Source organism: Lissotriton helveticus, chromosome 8, assembly GCF_964261635.1.
Source record: "Lissotriton helveticus chromosome 8, aLisHel1.1, whole genome shotgun sequence".
In the NCBI taxonomy this organism is placed as follows: Eukaryota; Metazoa; Chordata; class Amphibia; order Caudata; family Salamandridae; genus Lissotriton; species Lissotriton helveticus.
In genome coordinates, this window is record NC_136069.1 from 971,167,189 (window position 1) to 971,190,045 (window position 22,857).

General features: G+C 44.0%; 1 protein-coding gene across 1 annotated transcript in view; it reads right to left on the minus strand.

Moving 5' to 3' along the window:
* Positions 1-18,599, minus strand: part of GUCA1C (guanylate cyclase activator 1C) — a 485,830-nt gene extending 467,231 nt beyond the window's left edge. Inside the window, exon 1 of the mRNA XM_078656103.1 lies at positions 18,343-18,599. Coding sequence (XP_078512229.1) covers positions 18,343-18,537 — 195 coding nt within the window. The 5' untranslated portion in view covers positions 18,538-18,599. The remainder of the gene's footprint in view (positions 1-18,342) is intronic.
* Positions 18,600-22,857: the final 4,258 nt, after the last annotated feature.

The following is a 22,857-nucleotide window of genomic DNA, read 5'->3' on the forward strand; positions in this document are numbered from 1 at the left end:
GAATGTCATTCCCCATCCCCAAAAAAATGAATGTGGGTGCAGAAATCCAAACTAACTTCACACCCACCTCGTTGCTCTTGAGGGTGTCTAAGATTATTTGGAAGATTGAGAACTCCCAACTATCAATTGACCTGAATACCTTCAATCTCCTCCACCCCTCACAATCGGGCTTCAGGGCTCTCCACAGCATAGAGACAGTGCTCCTGGAAAATAACAGACTCCATCAAATTTGCACTGAATGATGACCAAAATGCTGCCCTAATCTTATTAGTGTTCTCTGTGGCATTCAACACAATCTCATATAAGATCCTGTTGCATCACCTTACCACCATTGGTGTGGAGTGGAGGGGACTGCTCTAGCCTGATTTGGTTCTTTTCTGGAGCAAAGAGAACAAACTGTGTGGCTGACGCCATTTCATTCTGAAGCTGTAATTCTAAAATGTGGAGTTCCCCAGGGCTCAGCCCTGAACCCCACACTCTTTATTATTTACATGACGCCCCTATACCTATTTGAATCATTCATTATGCAGGACACCTTCAGCTGACCTACAACAACAATGCTTTGGAAGCTGGTTTAAAATTTGAAGCCTGCATAGTAGCATTAATGGGATGGCTTAAGGCCAACTTGCCCCAATGCAACCTGGAGAAAACGGAGGTCCTGCTGTTTGGTACCAACCCCTTGCCAGGTTGGTCAGGGGCATGGGCAACTAGATGCACCTTACTGCCTCCCTCCCCCCCTAGGTGGTGACCAAGAAATTAGGGGTGCACATTGACACAATTTATCCTTCAAATTACGGATCTCAGCAGTGGTCAAAATCTCCTGTTGGATCCTGAGGATGTCAAGAACATTTTTAACCACCTGCCCTGGGAAGCCCAGAAAACAGTAGTCCATGCACTAATCCTCTCCAGACTGAACTACCTAAACATTGTGTACCTAGTTGTCCCGGACTACTTAATCCAATAAATGCAAATGGTATAGAACACAGCAAGTCATCTTCTGGTTAAACTTTCCAAGCATGCTTCAATCCCCCATTACCGTAACCAATTGCACTGACTACAAGTAAAAACAAGCATTTGCAATGCAATAGGTCTCGCATTTACCTGAGTTCCGTAAATGTGACACCTATTACATTGCATTACAAATTCTAGTTTGCAAAAATGCCCATGCGGGGTTTTAACTTTAATATTGGCAGTGTCCTTTTTTTAGACGAACCCTGTCTAATGGAAAGGGGTGTGGCCGCCATTAAAGTGAAATCGCGATATGGGGCGATTTTACAAAAAAAGCATTGGTTTTTAAGTTGGCAAACAAATCGTTTTTGTGGTAAAAGCGCCCCATGCCATGCTTTCACTTCAATGGTGGCTTCGCCCCTTTCCTTAGACTTGGCTTATTTAAGGAAAGGGGCGCGGATGGCATTAAAGTTTAAAAAAATGAAATAAATAGTTTAAAAAAAATTTATGTGGCCGCGTTTTGCGTGGCAAGTAAAGCAAATGCACGGGCACCACTATCAGAGTGGCGTTCCGTGCTATGTAAAAAAAATAATGAAGCTGTTGTGAGAGAGCGTGTTCTGCTTGCACAACAGGCATGCAAAAAGCATTAAACCAAATAGTGTTTGGAGGCTGTACTTAAAGCCTACCGAGCAACAACACATGTAAAAGGGATGTCCTCAAGGGAGGTTACAAATTAAGATAAGGGGGTACTAAGGAGGGACTAACAAGCCTACTTACAAATCAAAAAACCTGAATTTACGAAGGACAATTACATAAGCCAATGACAAATATGGGCAGAGAGTGGACGGGGCATCAAGTGCATACTCCAAAACAGAGGACATAAAAAACTAGCCAATGGACCCACATTTTACCTAGTGCATCTCCCATTGCAATGCACGCTAACATTTTAGAATAGGGAATATTCAAATATATACAGATTAATGGAGAATGTTTCCTCTATTGACTTCGTATTGCCACAGAGGCAGTTAACTAAACATTGAACACGTAGGATTTATAGCGGCCAAGTTTCCCTAGTTCATGGTGACTAGTTAGTCCAATCCAGGATTATTTCTTAGAATTGTGGATTCTGTAGTCTTATTTATCAAGAAAACTAGGACTACAAGTCCCATAATTACAATAAAAAAGCAGGACACAATGAACTTGGCAGCCATGAGCAACTGAACTGCACTTTGAACCCAGGGCCCCAGTTCCATTGCCCTGCAAGCATCACAATGTAAGTCCAAAACCTTAAGAGCAGGCCAACATATGTCCCGCTTCAACACATACCTTGAGAATCCAGGATCATGTCCCTCACAACCTTCCCAGGGATCAAGATGGCTTTGTTCCCCCCACACACAATCTCCTCTGATGAAAGTTAAAGACCAAACATTAGAGTCCACAAGCGCTACGACCCACCTAGTGCAGTGCTGCTTAAAAAACTGCAGAAAACTTCGCCAATTTATTACATGATGTATTCCTATGGTTTTGAGGGTGATGGCTGCTGCTGCAGGGGCAACACATTCTTTTTTTTTTTAATTTCTGAAATTTTTTTATTGTGTATAAAAAATATATATTTACATGGACAAGGCTTATACATGAGTGGAAGAAGAAAGTAGGCAGAGGAAGAGAATGAAAAGGGGGGGCCCTCGGCCCCCCCACACGCATGGCGGCGCGGCGACCGTCGCCCCCCCTTTCTCTTGTGTTGCCACTCGGCGGTGGGGGCGGGCCCTGGGGGGCGCGGCCCACCGCCGATTGGCCGGCGGCCTCCCTGACCCGGATCCTAGGTAGTGGGTCCGGGTCAGGGGGGGCGGGCTATAGGAGGGGCCGCCTGGCCCCTCGGGAATAAAGAGGTGGGGAGCGCCCAGGAGACCCCCTTGTCCCTGGACGCTCCCTCGCTGAAACGGTGTGCCCCGCGCTCGGGGCTTCTTTATTTTCCCACCCACCATCCCCTTGGAACAAAATGTCTTGTAGCAGTTCTTATGTCTGGCTGAATGGTAAGTTTTGGAGGTACGCTCCACAGGTCTCACAGGGTAGTAGAGATGGAACTGTTGGTAAATTTTGTGATGCTTGTGTTTAGGAATTTTTCCCCTTTTTGCAAACGATGTGTGAAGTGTATTATATGTGATACAAGTCTCTTTAGGCCTTTTTTCCCTTTGTAGCTATACGTTGATACTATTATTTATTAGCCAGTGTAGCTGTCCTTTAGAATTTCTTCCCATAGGTCGTCGTATTTATTAGGTATGGGGCATGCGGTAAGGTCATTATCGGTGAGCACATATTTGAGGTCTGAGGGGGCGGGCATCATCCTATGGAGGTTCCCGCCCAGGGGGATGGGCCTGCGGGCCACTCCCAAAACTCCAGGGGCAAGGTAATGGATGCTGCAAAGCAAAGGAGTGCGGGTAGGAGTAGTTCACGCTTTCCTTAGGCTGGTAGCCACCCCGCGCGCGTGGACTCATGACGCCACCGGCGCAGAGTAAGGGCCCTCCTTTAGTGGGTAAATGGAGTTCAGGGCGTAGACCGGGCAATTCCCGGGGTAACACTGCGCATGCGCACATCTATAGGGGAGGCGCAGCTTGTAGGACCTGACACCGGTAGTGACCCTGCCATATGGCCAGAAATGTACAAAAATCAAGATTAGGATGTTTAGTCTAAGTTAGGAAACAACATGTATTAGAGTTTTGTTAAGGTCAGGCTCTCAAACTTGTTGATAAGAATTGTGTATCTAAATGTCCTGCTGATTTTTGTATTAATTGTTGATTATGCAATTAAAAAACCTTTTTTAATTTCATACTTTAATAAATACGGCCGGGCGACTAGCGCACGCCTTCCAAAAAGTAAAGACGTCTCGTGTCCACGTTCCTGGGTATTGGGTGCCGGATTGGGGGGGAGGCGGCAGCTAGTCGCTGACCATGAGAAAAGGGTAGAAGGAAGAGGGAGAGGGAGAGGGGGGCGGTAGTCCGTATTCTGGAGGTTGTTCGATGGCAACACATTCTGATCGCTAGAAAACTAAGCAACTCTCGATAATGCCACACTGTTGTTTTTCCAAGGCTCCAGCACAGCCCTTGCTATTACAGCTGTATTTTCTATGCATGGTACCATGGCCCCCTCTGCTGGAGGACAAAAGTGATATTACTCAGTCACCTACATTTCTTCAAAACTGAATGAGAGCACTGGAATGCCCAAAACCGTTTAAATGTAACAAGCATCAGTAACGATTGTTCATGGCATGGCTACGTCCAGCCAAGCTCTCAAGTCCCGCCAGACTCACCTCAGGTGGCATGAAAGCACCTGCGGTTACCAATGTGTATTGTTCTCCCGCCCATGTGGTAGGTCTTCCAAATGCTCCTGTGGTGTGAATGGGGAAAACAGGCATTTGCAATGCAATAGGTCTCGCATTTGGGAGAGCTATTGGCGTTGTAATTGATAATGTATTTTATCTATGTGTTTACCTTTGGAACCTTATAAGTGTTTAGATATGCAGCATATTATACATTACTTCAGCACATATCCACTGATAGGGACGTGCACTTCAGAAGAAGTATTCCTGAATATAATTGATTAGACTAAGCGTGATCAGTAGACAAAGAAGTCCCTTTAAAGAGGCTGCAATGGCACCAATCTACAGATAGATGTCCCTTGTGATAGCTGCAAAGGAGACACTTTGCCGATAGGTGTCCCTTCTTGATGAAGTAAAACACACTGGAATACCAATTCACAAAAGAACTGAAAACAAAATAAAACAAAATACCCTATTGATTTCTTTTCATGACATAGTCCGTAGGTATTGAATCATAATACTGAGATTTCTAATGCAAACCCCCCCCCCAAAAAAAAATATATTGTCTTGCAAAAGATCTTGATGTATTTAACTGTTTAAATGTAAGTACACGTAAGTAAAAGGAATGCTCCGGCAAAAAGGCTTGTGTATTTTATTGTGAAGGTGGTAACACCCGGCTGCGGGTCACTGCCACTTCAGCTCTTATGTATTGACATGCTGCTTGCACCTTAACCAAGTGTCAATCTAGTGTATACAAAACATACCAAAGTAGGTTCATTCTTTCCCCCAGACAGCGATGTACCTCCAGACTGCTGAGTTTCGGAAGGCAAACAGATGAATTCTGACCTGCGACCTGTACAGCCCGGTTAGTACTTTGACTGCAGTGCTGTTCTTTCGTGTGAGGGCTTAAGAGGAGGATTCTATTGACCTTGCACAAAGTCCCCGTTCGTGTGTCAAGCAAGACACCCACATTGGAAGTGCAGCACTTGTGCCTCAGTGGCCGCGAGTTACAAGATGTCATTTGAGCTACACACCACACCAGCATTGCCTTTTGTGTCCCTTTAAAGAGACTGCAATGGCACCAATCCACCGATAGATGTCCCTTGTGAAAGCTGCAAAGGAGACACTTTTCCGCTAGGTGTCACTTCTTGATGAAGTAAAAAACACTGGAATACCATTTCACAAAAGAACTGAAAACAAAACAAAACAAAATACCCTATTGATGTCTTTTCATGACACAGTCCGTAGGTATTAAATCATATTAAATCACAAAACTTGCATGTAAAGTAATACTGTGTTTTCTAATGCAAAACCACCCCAAAATATTGTATTGCAAAAGATCTTGGGGCCTTATTTATGAAGGCCTTGCGCCACTGGTGCGTCACTTTTTACCATGTTAAAAGTGACGCACCGGCGGCGCAAGGCCTTCATAAATAAGGCCCCTTCATTTATTTAACTGTTTCAATGAAAGAACACGCAAGTAAAAGGAGTGCTGCGGCAAACAGGCGTGTGTATTTTATTGTGAAGGTGGCGACACCTGGCTGTGGGTCGCTTCCACCTAAGCTCTTGGGGGCAGATTTATGATGCCCTTGCGCCTCCTTGCGCCGCAATTGCGTCACGTAATGTGACGCAACGGCGGTGCAAACAATGCACCCTATTTACAACGTGACGCATGTAGGAGATGCGTCACGTTGGAAACCCCTGCGCCATAAGGAGGCGTTCCTGCGCAGGGTGGGGCGTTCCTGCGCAGGAACGCCTCCTAAAAGTGGCTGAGTGAAATCTACGAGATTTCACTCAGCCACTTTCTATGTCAATTCCTTACGCCTGCTTGAAGCAGGCGTAAGGGTGACGCACAATGCATTGAATAGGTGGCTCCTGTGCATTGCAGGAGTCATGTCGCACTTGCGACATGACTCCTGCAATGCGCCGCCCGTACGCCGAGAGATGCGTCACGCATCCTCACTGCCTTGCACCATGGTGCGTGGCATCATAAATGCGGCGCACCATGGGTGGCAGAGCAGTGGCGCACTGTGGCGCATGTTAACTGGCGCATCCCTGGGGATGCGCCAGTTAACATAAATCTGCCCCTTGATGTATTGACATGGTGCTTACACCTTAACCAAGAGCCAATCTAGTGTATACAAAACGTACCAAAGTAGGTTCATTCTTTCCCCAGACAGCGATGTACCTCCAGACTGCTGAGTTTCGGAAGGCAAACAGATGAATTCTGACCTGCGACCTGTACAGCCCGGTTAGTGCTTTAACTGCAGTGCTATTCTTTCTTGTGAGGGCTTAAGAGGAGGATTCTATTGATCTTGCACAAAGTTCCCGTTTGTGTGTCAAGCAAGACACCCACGTTGGAAGTGCAACACTTGTGCCTCAGTGGGCACAAGACGTCATTTGAGATAGACGCCAGCATTGCTATTGTGTCCCTTCAAAGAGGCTACAATGGCACTAATCCACCAATAGATGTCCCTTGTGAAAGCTGCAAAGGAGACACTTTGCCACTAGGTGTCCGTTCTTGATGAAGTACAACACACTGGAATACCAATGCACAAAAGAACTGAAAACAAAATAAACCAAAATACACTATTGATGTCTTTTTATGGCAGTACAGAACACATGAGCGACTTCAAAATATAGAAAGAACATGGGAAAAAGCAAAAGCAGGCAGAGGGAACAAGAGCTTGTAATCAATGCAGCATGCTCGCTAGTGACAGGCATTTGTAGCACTGACTCCACTCTAGCTATTAATTTGTCGGGTCGCCACCTCTAGTTCCTGGAGCCAGGCGTAAGCACTGACTGCCCTGAGTTGCAGTGCCACACGCCATCACTAGAGGTCCACAGCACCGTACACTATCACTGACTGCACTACATTAGGTTGTCACTTAAGGTCTCACTGCCAGTCACCAGCATTGGCTGCAATAGATTGTAAGACAGCTGGCCGCTCCTAGAGGTCCCTAAAGCCAGTCGCCCACATTGCGTGGGCAGCACCCGAGCTTTAAACACCCTAAGCTAAAGCGCGGGTGCCGCAATTGCTTCAAAAGTAAAAAAAATAGAAAAAACTGCTTTTCTATTTCTTTACTTATGCAGTAATCGCAGCGCCCATGTTTTAGCTTAAAATGTTTCAAGGTAATATTATTATTATTATTATTATTATTATTAAGTGACATTTATAGAGCGCACTGACACCATGAGTTTCCTGGCGTTGATAGCCAGAGTGCTGCCATTGTTATCAAAGGACGTAAGCAGAAATAAACAGCGATCGCGGACGGGGGTGGGGAGAGACAAATAAAAAAAGGGGGAGGTATGAGGTGCTGTTTTCCAGCAACAGCTGGTTTCGATATTAATACCCGCTCTCAGGCAGCAGCAGGAAAAACAAGGAGTGAGGGGCGGGTGGTGGTGTGGGGGTGAAAACATAGAGGAAAGCGGATGTGCATATTAAACTTATGTGTGGACCCGACGCCTTTGCAAAAAAACGACAAAGTAGTCCCTACATTAAAAGATAACGCCCTGCAGCATAAGTTAACTGTAGTTGGTCGATGCTGCTTCCTCCAGACACGGAAGAAAACGGAAGTGACGTATGGGACCACTAGCCAACAATGAATGAGATAAGAAGAGCAATGCCATATTTCACCAATGGCAAGCAACAAAACAAAGAGAAACGCAATGGGTGGAGTTTCACTAGTAATAATGATTACTTAATGCCTTGGAGAGGCAGCACATATACTGCCTATGCGAGACCTAAAAAAAGAATTATGTTCGAGGCACTGACAGTGCCACATTCCGCTTTCTATAAGACTGGGCCCAAATTCCTGTCCAAAAGCATTGTTGAACACTGTACAAACAGAACTCTCCATTTACAGTCTGCCCAGTTGCTAGCTATCCCCTTTACCAGATGGAAGAAATGAGGAGGAATGGCCAGTTCGGTTCTGTTAGTCAAGTACTGGAACTCTTTGTGCAAGCAACTGAAACACATCTGTTCAAACTGTAGGGTGGTAGATACCCTGGATCGGCTGTGTGCCCAAGTGCCAGGACACTATTGCAGTAGCTGTTTAATTTAGAAAACCAGTCATTCATTCATTACTTTATCACTGGAATGAGAGGATTCTGTTGCAGATGCGGTCACAGCACTCGTCCTGATCACAGGGCAGTTAGTCAGGAATTTGAGAACTGGTCTTCCAATCTTTGGAGGAATTTCACTGCAGCTGCTGTGGAATACCGAATATCAACCTGAAGCTCTACAGCTCTGAAGTCTGCAATCCACTGTGTAGCTGCCACCAGCAGTTTCTATTGCTCAGAGTGTATTCATGACTACATTCTTGGGAAAATGTTTCAAAATGTTTCAAAAGTAACAGTCCAAAAATGATGAATTGCTGATGATACATATTTGCAGCTGAACAGTCCTTCCTTGAGCAGCTCTTAACGGGAAGACAACAATGCCTGCAAAGCAGGTGGAGAGGGGAGCAAGAGTGTACCACCATCTTTTTTCCCTCCATTGTCTGCTCCCTCTGCTCTGCACACTTGCATACTTTGTACAAACTATTGAAGACAAACACTACATTCTAAAATGTGTTGATCTATCTGCAACTTTCAGTACCATCAACCACAAACCAAACTTCTCCCACACACTTTATTCAACAGGAGATCAATGAGGTCATGGTTCAAATGCATATTTGTCTAACAGAACGCAATACATTGAAATAGGTGATTATCTATCCACTCTCACAACTGTTCACAAACCATAACGTCTATCCTAGCCTCCAATTCAACTTTTACCTTACAATTAATAACAACAGAGATGACATTTGCACTCTATCCCAATGACTATTCACCATAAACTCATGGATGTCCCCATTGAAACTTAAATTAGGCCTTGAAAGACTGGATTCTTTCTATTATCAGTTTGGTCCTCCCTAATAAATGAATCACTAAACTACAGGCCCTAAACATCGTCCCCACATTTGGGAAAACAGTTGCATCCCTGGTGTCATGCTGGATAGCACAATCAATCTTGAAGTCCATATCAAAGGAAGCACTAAGGGCCTTATTTATGAAGGCCTTGCGCCGCCGGTGCGTCACTTTTTCCTATGTTAAAAGTGACGCACCGGCGGCGCAAGGCCTTCATAAATAAGGCCCTAAGTGTTCTAGATTTCAAACAAAGATACTTCATAAGGTAAGACCCTTCATCCCCAAATATGACTTCAAAGCGGCTGTACAGGTATTTGTGATAATTCGTACAGAATACAGGAACTCTCTATTAGTTAAACTATCTAAATCCTGCCTAAAACCCTCTCAAAGCAACAATGTAACAGAATGACTCCAGTTCTAAAACCTCCTAAACTGGTTACCCCTTGAATCTTGCTACATTTATAAAACAGCTTGTATTAACATAAAAAGCAGTACATCTTAATCCCCTCGCCCCTAAACCACACACAAAAACTGTAAGTGTCTATTAAAACTGCTAGATAAGAAGCAAATATATTCACCTTGCATAAACAAGCCTCCAGCAAGCACACTTTTTCAGAGAATGTACCCAGGATATGAAATGTCATTCCAGCCCATATAAGGCATGCACCCTTGTAGCAGATCTTCAGAGCCAAACTAAAGAATTAGCTGTTAAACCTGCCCTGATTTTGCTTTTTTTATTCATGTGTTCATGCCAAAAATGTACCCTACTGAAGATAGAGGCTTACCACTGTTCAACTGACGTTGCACTGTTGTAACTAGTTATGGGCACAATTCTAATTATGATAATCAGAGATATTTCAGTAATTTTGCATTGCTCTTTTGACATCAAATTTCCGAAAACGATGTGACTATTCACATTTTGATAAAAAAAATGTAAACAAAGTTTTATTTGCAGTTCTTTCAAATTGCACAATACAATACAATTACTATTCATCGCAGACATATAGGACACCATTTCAATAATTATGAGTAATTTGGCACAAACTCCTACCAGAGTAGCAGAAGAACATCACACTTAGCAAGTACGGTTTCCGGCTGCTGCTGGGAGGGTTTTGTTGCATTCACTGCTATTGTCATAGCTAAAAACGCATCATTAGGTCCACAGCACTAAATGCCGGGGTACACTTCATTGTGTAATTTTTCATACACTCACATACTTTTACTGTAATTTTGTGTAATTATGCTACAGCAAATTATACAAGTTACATCCACCTCTACTGCTAACCTCCAAAGTATAAACCTTGTCAATTAAATCTCTACTAGAAACATTATATACAATTTGTATCACCAACCGAGGTTAATCTAGCTCCATATCCTCTTCCTGTGTTAACTACTCACTCACCCATCCTCTTTTCCATAACTGCTGGGTATTACAAATGTATATTTCACATTATTTTCATAGTACTATTTGTTGTAAAGAGTGCTGTCACTCCAGTGTCTAGCATTGCAAAAAGTTATAAATAAAGATATAGAGCACATGCTGTTGCAGTAAAAAAATCTGTTTTGTAAACCTCACCATGGTTAGATGTAGATATTCAAAAAATCTGAGGGTAAAAATTATAATTCTTTCAAGCAAATTGAGCATTTCTGCTTAGGTCTCGCATAGCGTTGCAGCGCAACGCGTGGCACGCTTTGCCAAGAAAGCAGCATTCACTATAGCGGGGGAAACTCCGCCCACTTTTCGGACATATTTATAATTGGCTTGAATCATAAATTCTGCATTGTGATTGGTGTTTAGCTTGTTAGTCCCACCTCCAGGCGGCTATGTTGTCATTTTTTTCCTTCCGAGGCTATCTGCCCCTTTACTTCAAAAGAAAGTTTTGTTCCCCTGCCTCTCCCCGTTCCCTCCTATAGTCTGTGACTTCTTGGACCACCACCACCCCCCACCCCCTCCTATTTGTGCCTATTTTCACGTTTGCACTTCCATTGAAAATGCAATAGGTCTCGCGTAAATACGAGTACTATTGCATTTTCAATGCTTTTTTGTTATTTCATTTGTGGGTGAATTCGCACTCTTTGTGTCGGCGGAAAGGCAGAGACAGCACAAGCAGAAAACAGACACAGAGCCCCATGGATGGGCCGGACCACGACACGGCGCCTCTGCCCCTGACCACCAGGCTACCGTGATCCTAGAGCGAGGTAAGGCTGGTGTGCGTGGGTACTACTGCCCTCTATGGGACTCGACGGGTGAAGGGTGCTATCCCAGGACACTGGGAATAAATGCCTCAGCAGAACTTAAGGGAAAAGGGGAGGTGAAGGTAGCGGGCAGTGGGCACCGGTTGTGTCCCGAGGAAGCACTGAGCAGGAAGAGATGCCCGAAGTAGGCAAGTGTGGAAGGAGACCATGTACCAGTGGTGTCGCAGGCAGGGTGCTAAGTACGGGCCTAAGACGCAGAATGTAAGCACCTTGGGGAGGCGCAGTCGCTCGTGGTCGGAGCCGCAGAAAACTGGGAAAGACATCCGACAGTGGCGAGACAACTGTGATTTAGGCATGAGTGGTCAGAGAGGCAGGGGGCGGGTGCGGTTTGACAGAGCAGTCACTGGTGGTAAGTGGCAGGGATGTATGACGTTACAACGCATACTTTTACAACGCCTACCTTTACAACGCGGTTTTTACAACGCATACCATTACAACGCATAATGCTTTTAGGCGCTGGATAGTGAATAGTTTAATTTACTATTCCAACTCCAGTCCCCGTGGATAGTAGGGAAGGTTATTGGATAGTAAATTAACCTATTCCCTATCCTAGAGCGCCCCCCAGAGCAATGCGTTGTAATAGTTTGCGTTGTAAAAGTTGCGTTGTAATGGTAGGTCGTTGTAAAAGTTTTGTTGTAAAGGTTGTTTACCAAGTGGCAGGGAACTAGTGCTAGGCAGCAAAAGAAAGAGAGAGAGTTTATAGTCAAAGGGGCGGGGGCAACAATTCTTGGCACTCAGTGGCGTGGAGGAGGCAGCAGTGTTTGTTTATGATCGCAAAGCAGGCACTGGTTGGAAGGCACTTGTGTTCATGACAGTGCAGCAGGCACTTTGGATAGGAGGCAGCAAAGAGCACTATTGTTTATGATAGTGTAGCTGGCACTACTGGCCAGGAGAAATCAGTTGAGGGTAGGGTGGCATCACATGTAAACCAGCTGTCGGTCGTATGACATCACTGCGGTGTATAACAAACCTTGTGAACCATGCACAAACATTGTGTGTGCACCAGAGAAGGGTGTGAATGGGATGGGTGTGGTTAGGGAGCTGCTAGCGGGCACTGGTGGTTGGGAAGGTGAATCAGTCCCTATGGTGGGCACGACGGCGCAGTGTGTGTGCTGTATGGGCACTGGAGGTCACGGGGTCTTAGCAGGTACTGGGGGTGTTCTCAACGAGATGCAGAGGACAGACAAAGTTTAGCTAAGCACTAGGTGTACCGGGGCACGGGCAGCAGCGCCCTTGGCGTGTCATTAACTACTGCCACCGGGCACTCGCCATTGCATTCAGGCATGGTGCCTCCGCTGGGCAGCACCAGCCCTCGAGGAGCTGGAAAAGAGCACAGCAAGAGGACCTGTTGAATTGTTCTTTTTCAGAGGGTAGACTTCACCCAGCAAGGTTTCAAGGTGCTGCCCATGAGTAAGTGTGAAAACACCAGCCAGAATTCCCCCATGTGTGGACTGGAGCCATAATAAAGCGAAAATTACTTACAAATGCACTCGGTCTTTACAGAACACCCCACTAGGTCAGATTTGTTTTGGAGTATTATTTGGGAAGGCGTGTACGGGAAAATGTCTATAATGCCTCACACACTTGTGATGAAAACATTGCCCTCCCTGTCCCCCTTGCCTTTTCAAATGCCCCTTCATTAAGTTCCAGACCCACGTTAAGAGCCCTGTTTGCTGCGCCTCATCACCTGGCTCTGGCTGGCTCTCTCGCAGGCCTTCCATTAAAACAAGCATTGAAAATGCAATAGGTCTCGCCTTTTATTAAGTTAAAGCCAGTTGCTTTGCTAATGGCATTGTATAGCAAAGAAAATGGCTTTAACTTAATGAAAGGCGATACCTATTGCATTTATAATACTTGTTACCTTATACTATAAGCAACAGTCACACTACAGTGTAAGTGTAGCGATTAAACAAACAACCTGGCTGGTCAAAATTAAAGCATAGAAACTTCACATCCTTCCACACACGCACAACCAGTATTCTTACGTTGGGTTTTATGCTTTGCACACACCGCACAGAAACAACTTAGGGTTAGAAAAGGATGCTGGGCAAAAAAGTCTGCTTGCGTCCTAGAAAAAGAATACATAAAGCGGAAAGTGTTTTTGATTTACGTCCGTTCAGGTTACTAGCTCAATTTCAGTCAGGAGGATGGAGTCAAACTTGAGGATTATCCAGGTGGGCACCTATTTACACAAAGTGGACTTGTTCAGTCCAGAGTTCATCATGTTATAATGTGTACGATTGCCCCCTTGAAATGGAGTTCTTTTCTTGCGTGATTTGCGTAGTCTTGCTCAAACAATCAGTTCTGTTTTTTTTTTACTGTGACATTCATTTAACTTGAAAACAAATAATAGAAATGTTTGCTTGTCTTCAATCGTTCTTTCTGAATTTAAGAACAACCACGGCCATTCAGCTTGCACAGCTGTGTTTTTCACATTTTTTGGAACCTAGAGCTTAAAACCTTCTCAAAGGATCGGTCATATTTTAGTCAGTGGTGGTACTGATCCTTACAGTACTACTTTTCCTCAGCCTCGAAGTGATTTAAGGATAAATCATAGCTGATGCTCTAGGGGACGGGATGTTCAGGGTGGGTGTACAGCCCACTTGGATCTCGCACAACCAATTAAAATGCACCTCGCAGGTCAGTAGAGACTCGTCTAGCAAGGTAAGACAAAGGAAATGCGTCTAGGCCGTCTGCAGCAGAAATAAATTACAATGTTTTTTGGTTATGTAGCATGTACCAGCTTGTCCAGTCCAGTTCCAAGCATACATGATCTTTGCAGAAGTGTGTGTGTTTTAGGGGGGGTTGACAAATTGCAGACAACGATTTTGTGACGATCATACATTTTTTTCCACTTTGCAGCCAGGGATTAGAAGACTGATCTCCCGAAACCAGTTGGCAGTATGCACTACTACCCGGACCCGTAGTGACACGAACGCGCCGGGAGAGGTTCCTCCCCCGGGAAGAGTGCCGTTGGACGCTACAGCCGCGAGCATTTGTTTACCGGGACACATCAATAAAGTTCAAGGAACGGAGGACTTATTTACAAGTGCTCTAATCAGATACCATGTGAAGGGACATTAAACGTACACTAGTAGAGACGACCTCCATCAGGAGACAGATAAATATATCGTCCCAGGTCTTGATATAACGGCATCTGCTTTTAAGATTTTCTGGAATCGACAGATCAACTATATAACATTTTAAAGGGCCCAAGCTATTGCTGCCTATAAGAAAAAGATTCCCAGAAAAACAGTTTGGGACCACCATGCATAAGTGCAGGTGATGTCACATTAAGGAGAAGTCTATTACATTGGTCCTGAAGAAGGTGGTTGTAAACCGATTATACCGCCGAAACGCGTCGAAGCTTTGGTTCTCAGTTAAATCAAGAAGGGTCAACATTAGTGAGGGCATTAGTTATTACACTTAGCCTTATGTTGTATCACAGCATTTCTTGATTAACACCTTCAAGACAGATTTAATTGTCTTTGTGTTGCTCTTCTCCAATTGCATTGTTAACATTTCTTTATGTATTGTATTATTTCTAATCATGTACTATTATTCACATATGATATAATGTCTTTTTAAACGCTTTTTTAACTTTAATAAAACAGGTGACACTTGTTTATATTTGTGTATATATGTTTGAAATCATGACGGTTTTCTTTCTAAATGTTTCATGTATGAATGTGAAAGATCTTTACATTTGTTCTTAATAGACGTGTGTGAACGAAGGGTGCTTTGAAAATCAAATTACCAAAAGGGAAAACTCTGTTTTTACTTTACGTAATCTAGCGCTCTATTCCCTCTTGGTGTACAAAGAGCCGCTCTCATTTATTTGGGAGTATGACCCGTAGACCAGTGCTCTTTTCTGTTTAGGTATAATAACAGTTGATCAATGAAGTTGTGCCTGTCCCCTGCAAATGATCTTTGGTTGATAAGTGAGCGTGGAGGCTGTGAAGCATCGCCGTGCTGATAAAAGGAACACTGCCACACACGCACCCAACAAAGTGCCCCACATAAATAACAAGCACATTAATAAACTACATGTGCAGTCGCCAAAAAAAAACAGTATTGCTCGATGTTTTTTTGGTTTTATATAGTGCAAACTCCAATCGAAAGTAGCAGTGCTTTAAATGAGCACCAGTTGCATTCCCCACAGACAGTCAGTTGTAGATACAGAAAGATTAAGTGCCAGATGGTCGTTTAGTGGCACACAAACGCCAGAGCCGGAGCTAGGAATATGGTGAGGCGAGTTAGCACAGCAAGCCATGGCCAGCAGCTGCGACGCTGGTGAGGGCAGCCGGAAAGCTGGCAATTGTGGAATTGCGAGCAGCAAAGAAAACAAATACTCCCTAACTAAAAAGATAACAGTCTTCAGTGTAACTAAACTGTAGTTGGTCGGTGCTGCTTCCTGCTAAAACGGAAGTGATGTATCAGATCTTCAGCCAACAATAGATAAGAAGAGCAATGCCACGCTTAACCAATGGCAAGCGGTAAGACAAATTACCCTCCATATTCTGTTTACCATAGGTCGTGCAACAGCGCAAGCGCTGTCTATGCGAGACCTAAAAAAGCAGCACGAGAAAGGTTGTTAAAAATGGAGCGAGCTTCCCTTGAGGTGTCAGCCTGTCTTTCCCCTCAGCAGCCTGCAGCCAGTCCCCAAATTGCTAGCCTCTGCATTTAAACGTCATTGGTTTGCATGTTGTGCTCTTGAAGTTAGCAGCTGTCCTGTGATGGCAGTTGGGGTATTTTTGGCTCCTACCTTACTGCCAGGCCCTTCCTGACAGTGGGTTACAACCACCTATAAGCAGGCGTTTATTGGCCATCTTCAGTCTGGCCCGGCCCATCCACGCTCCCTGTGCAGGGACCGCCCGTGCTAGCCAGTGTAGGTAGAAAGATTGCCATGTTTTACTTCGAGGCCAGTTTAGTGAAATGCACCTCTTTGTTTCAGAAAAGCGGCAGAGATCTTTAAATGTGTCAAATCAAGGGAACAGCTCATTCAAAGCCATCCACACGTCTGTGAGATGTCGGACAAATTGTTTGGTTTGCATTTATGGGGTGTGGTAGATAAAACTACATGTACCAGAATGTAACAGGGGCACTAAAAACGACACCCTTAACACGAGACAGAATGTGGGTTCTCTTTCCTTTTGCACTCTTTATGATGTGACTACCTTGGTATATTAGAAAGGCGATCCTTTGTTTTTTATGGACAGAATCAGTGTTTGGGTTAGAGGTGCCCGAGTTTTAGATGAGAGAAGGGTGAATCAGACGCGAAGAGGTGACCGCCTTCTCGGAATTCATTCCTAAGGGGCCGCCCCTCAGCTGACCTCGAATGCATACTTAGCCGTGTTAGGTGCACATTGGCACATTTTTTAGTTTTACCTTTAGAATGCACGTTTAGAGCCAGAATGGAAAGAAGTTTACACGCTAGGTGAGCTACTCACACCTGACATGGGCAGAAAAGGTCTCCTCAGAACCTCACATGGTAAATGCTTCCGGGTGAAACTCCTCCATGTGCCCATATACACTTTACTGTGGCGAGACGGCCCGGCTTTTTTTCATTTCAGCTCCCGCTGTCCCGTCCCCGCTCACTTTTCGCCATCTTCAAAGGGCCAACTCTCTGACAGCGGATCAAGGATAGATTATCCGGCTTGGAGTGAAATGCTCCAGAGAGGCATCACGCCCCAGTGAGTGCTGCAACCACAACAAGAAGGTATTAGCTGCTGTGGAGCTGCTGCAGCCTGCCCACATGCCCTGGAACAGTTGATTTAATACATTTCAGAGTTGCAAGAGCACTTCTGAAGTGTGCGACTGAAATCGCGGTAAACATAAGTTAAAAAATTCCATACCGGAGTTTGCTTTTGGCATCATGCTACATGGCAATGGGCTTTAACTAAAAAGTGAGTGCAGGTGGTCCCATGGATAATATGGTGCATAGCTAAATACTTATAAGGCCCCAAAGGCGAGACTGATTGCATTTCATAATGCTTGTTTTTACTTGCATTGGTGCACTATGTGCAACCTAGCATCCAGTCAGGCATCCTTTGCACCAGAGTGCATAGGGGCCGACTTTCCAAGCAGGATTGTTTCTATGCAGGAAGGGACCCCATCACAAACAAACAATCCTTAGAGGCAATTTTCTTCTTCACACATGGAAAGAGGTATTAACAAATAAAAGTATGTATTCATGTTACGCCTCTGTCAAGTAGGTGCACAATTTTGGGGCAAATCCAAGTTTACAAGTCTTTTGTTAATCTGGGTTTGCTTTAAAATACATGGGTAGATGCATGTGAACACCCATGCCCCACCTACGTAACGTAATGCAAGGCAGCACTATTTGCATTTACTTAAACCATGCAAAGCAATTCAATGTTGCTTTGAGTGGGTTAGTAAATCCCAGTTGAGGACTTGCGTTGCCTTGCAGCGAATTCCGCTATCAAGAGCAATGCAAGCCTTTAGTAAATCTGCCCCTGAATATGTTGGCTTTAGTTTGGGCAGTACATTGCCACTTGGCAGCTGCCCACCACTACTTTTATGACAGGTAACTTTACAGTTTCCTAGATAAACTACGTTTAAGTAATATGTTACATAGCAGTTCTATAATTAGTATTTCGGATAACTGATTAGGTAACTTAATACCCATAAAAACAAAATACATTTACCAAAAGATACTTATAAATTTTCAGCAAACGCAAACCACTGTGAGACCCAATTTCTTCAGGAGTAAATTTAAATACGGTTTTAATTTGACTATTATTAACACCTATATCAATACCATATTAATCACAAAAGGGTGCACATATTCGTTATGCTCACTGAAGTATTTCTGACAACTTAAAACATAATGTATTAGATCAATATTTGTATTACTCTGAAGTTAAAAAATGCGTCATAAAATGTCTTACCTTGTTCATATCAAACGTATTAAAAACCTGGTCGGTGTACTTATTGGCTTCTGGGTTCATACCTTGTAGTCCGAGCAGAGTCTTAAACTCATGCAAACTAAGCTGCCCAGATGGGCACTCCTTCATGAACTTTTTGTACCAGAGATGTATCTCCATTGCAGTGCCATCGTCCGCGGATGAATTTCTAGCTCCCATACTGAAGAGTGTCTGTCCCTTACCCAGCCATAGATCAACCTGATCTGCGCAGTTTTGGGAGTCCACACTATGTTCACATTATGGTACTGTTCACATCCTAAGGAAGAGAGCTTTTGTAAACCTCTTAAAGTAGCGACTGATATAGACGAAGAGTAAAAATAGCAACATAGTGAGATTAACGTAATTGCCCGGTTTTAACGAGGTCATTTGGATCCTGACCTGCTTAAAGGTGAAGGAAGAAGCATTATTGTACTATTTTGAAACCACGGATGTGTTTTTTGACAGTAAACATGCATTGTCTAAGGTGAAAATTAAATAATTACGTTACAGTAGATCAATATTGAGTAATCGGACGAAATGCTTTGCTTACACCTTAAATTACTGTTGTTGTAGTATGATAGTATTTTGAGCCTATGGTTTAACAAACCAATTTGGAGGGATGGGCTTCGAGTTGTTAATTGACAGCAGGATAAACTCAGTGATGTGTGTGGGAGGTTGGATTCAGAACATCCACACGCCCATGTTTCCTTTTACGGAAATACAAAGTGTAAAAATGTATAAACAATGTTGCATCCTCACACGTCACCCTCAGTGGCCGACCCCACAGATGTCAGAAAAGTAATCAGGATGATTTCCCTGCGAACCTCATTTGACACGAGAACATTTGTGTTTATGTATTTCCTTTTAGGCAGACAGTATCGCCTGCCATCACTAACTCTTCGTGGATTTTCCAAAATAGATACGCGGAAATATATTGAATGCTGAAGTTAACATACGATACGTGTACGATAATGCTTTTTCGAAATATTTCATGATAACAAGCTTTACTATGGAAGCCTATTCAATCACACCTTTTCTTTCTTGAAATCAACCCTGGCAAAGAGTAAGCATGTCGCTGTCAGCAACCCACAACTGTGATCGAATCAAAATGTAATCAAAAATGCACACTTGCCACCTCAGTATCAACACACAACTGATAAGTGGTTGAAGTGCACCTAGGGACACTTTCAAACAGCAGTTACAATAACACAGGGGCATATTATCAAGGGGGTTTATCTCCGCTTTTTTGGCTTTAAAAGCCAAGAAAGCGGAGATAAAATGATCTCCCTATTACCAAGCTGTCGCTAACACCAGTTAGCGACAGCTAATAGGAGATAGCGACCATCTTGGGCCCCGCTTTGCATGTCAGTGATATTTATCACTAATGACATGCAAAGTGGGCATGCCAAGATGTTAGCGACTGGAAACAGTCGCTAACATCGCTATCTCCTATTACCAACTTTTGGAGATAGTCGCGCTAAGCGCGAATATCTCCAAAAGCTAACACCTGCCCAGGAGCAGTTCTTAGCCATGTTATCCAATGGGAGGTGGATAACATGGCTAAGAGCATTTGCTCAATAATGCATGAGTATCGCAGACTTTTCAGCGATATTAATGCATTGCGGCCGTTTTTTATCGCATTTGCGATAAACCTTGCTAATAGCAAGGTTAATCTGCGATAAAAATCGCCGATTTGCGGCGATAATTTTTGTCTCTAAACAAGTTAGAGACAAAAATTATCGCTAGTTGTTGGTAATATGCCCCACAGTTTCTTTAAAAGTCTAGTTTGTTTTGTAATCCCCTTAAATTCCTGGGGTCGGTTTACTGCTCACAGAATGTAAGTAAACGGGTTGATTTAAGGGGATTATCACTGTATGCTCGGACTGAATCGGATTTAAGCCTCCATGCTGATTGCAGTAATACAATTAACCTAGAGGTGTCTTAATTTCCTATATGTACGTTGTTTTCTGGTTCTAATTTTGAGGGGTCATCATATTGCTCACAGAGCCGAAACTAGTGTGCCCTAAATCCATGCTCCTCCCTGGGTGCCCTCTAAATTCAATGTGATATGTACCATGACATAATTTTGCTTTTGTGTTACTGTACTTTCTGTGGTACTGCTAATAGCGGTTGATCAAGTACCTTGTGTATTGGCTGTGTTTTGTAGGTTTGTGCGACAGTGCCTTGTTGCAAACTTTTATGGGACACATTCACACTGTGAACATTTGGAACAAACTGAAGTCCAACTGACAGGTGCCATACAATGTTACTGTCTTGCTAATATCGAGTTCCAAATTACTCAGCAATTGCTGGTGGAGCAGGAATTTCACACTTGCTGTGAAGCTCAAGAAGGTACTCCTCTTGTACAGGATCACTCTCGCACTAGGTCCTGTTGTCACCCATCCCCTTAAATCTGATATCAAGATAACAGTCTATGCATCCCTGAGACCTTTTCCTCTGTCCCCTCAATAGAGTTGTAAGGTTACTCATCTTCAGGTTTCTTGTGTTTTATATGGGGACCTTGTACAACTGTCCCCTCAATAGAGTTGTAAGGTTACTCATCTTCAGGTTTCTTGTGTTTTATATGGGGACCTTGTACAACCTTAGAAATGAGATAACACAAAACTCGTTAGGCTCTCTGTAGTCTGGTTTGTTTTTGGGCTACAGGTCCACTGGATTGTGCTTGAACTATTTTGTATTAGTTGGAGATAGCAAGTGATTGCTAAAGTAGTAATTGGTTTGCTTTCACTGCCATTCCAACCATCTCACCAAAGAACTAAATTGCAAAAAACTAGACTATTTAACTATGGGAGTTGGGTTCCAACACAGTCAAACATTCTAGCACCTAAAAGTAAAAGCATCTTTCTATGAGAAATCCTAAATTTACGTTTGAAAGATTTGTACAATCAGCACAGCCTTCCTCAGAGAAACGTGCAACATATAACTGCACACCAAAACACCAACACAACATTACAGTTAAGTATACTGTCTTTAAAATAAGAGGCCAAGAAAAATGTCATATTTCCCTCATCCATCTACACAGGGAGTAAAATCACTGGATTTCCCATCATCCATCTGCACAGAAAGTGATGTTGCTGGATTTCCCATCATCCATCTGCACAGGAATTGACCTTGAGGTTTTCCATCAAAACTACCTTTAAAAGAAGAAGACAAGCAAGAGAATCCATTGCAATTATCCATCTGTATAAGAAGTGTCATCACTGTATTTCCCATCATCCATCTGCACAGAAAATGACATCACTCCTCTCCCCTCCCAGGACCTACTTAATAGCTGCCACAATGTTAACACACAAGGTACGAGACAAAGGAGTGCCAAAGTCAAGCCGATGTGTGCCTGTCCATGCCAATAACGCCCAGCGCCAGGAACCCCGATCCTCCATCTTCCTGCTGTACCACGTTGTGACCCTCCGCGCCCTCAACCCAGGCCTCCGCTCCACATGCTGCTGCCTCACCACACCACACAATAAAGAGGGAGAATTCTCCTGCACTTCTGGTATGTTTTTATGCACTAACTCACACTCAATACGCACCTCACTGACAGCACCCAACACCCCTATCTCTCACACTCACAGAGTCCTGTAGCCACCCACACAACACTCCATACTCTCATGCATGCTCCTCAACACCCGCTCACTCACCAAACACGCCACAGAGATATGGGGTTTGCTGAAAAACAATGCCCCTGACCTACTTTTCCTCACTGAAGCTTAGCTGAATACCTCATAGGTACTTGACTTTGCCACAGCAAACCCCTCCCAACCCCCAGCTACACGATTGCTAGGAAACACAGACCTCACAAGCCTTGTGGTGGAATCACATCATCCACAAGAACACCATCAGCTTCACCACATCCATTGACATATCATCTTCCAACATGGAACACTTGTTGTTCAAGATTTACGACACAGACTTGACCCTATACAGCTTATTCATCTGTAGACTACTAGAACAACATGCCATTTTCACTGGTACCATAACAAACTTCATCTCAGCACTGGCCCTCAAATCTAGCAATTACATCCTACTTGGAGACCTGAAATTCCACATGGACAATTCCACCAACCTCAAGTCAAGAGTGCTTATCAAAGACCTTGGGAGCATGGGCCTCATCCAATGAGTAAAGATACCTACGCTTGTCACGGGGCACTTCCTGGACCCTATTTTCACTAACTTTGACAAAATCTGAGTTGACAAGCCCACGCCAGTTCCCTGGACAGACCATAACCTCATCAGGTTCAGCATCTCTGTCCCAGTCCTACACACATGCAAAACCGACAGACCAGCCCATCGAAACTGCAACAGCATCACTGACAAGGACTGGAACACCTCTGTAAATACCTGCTGTCCTGAACAAGGCAACTGCCTCCACAAGCCAACAGGACTTTCACCAATTAGATAATCTCCTGTGCTGACTTCCTGACCCTCGTCAAACACAGCTATACAACAAGATCCAGACCCTAGACCAGTTTGAATACAGAG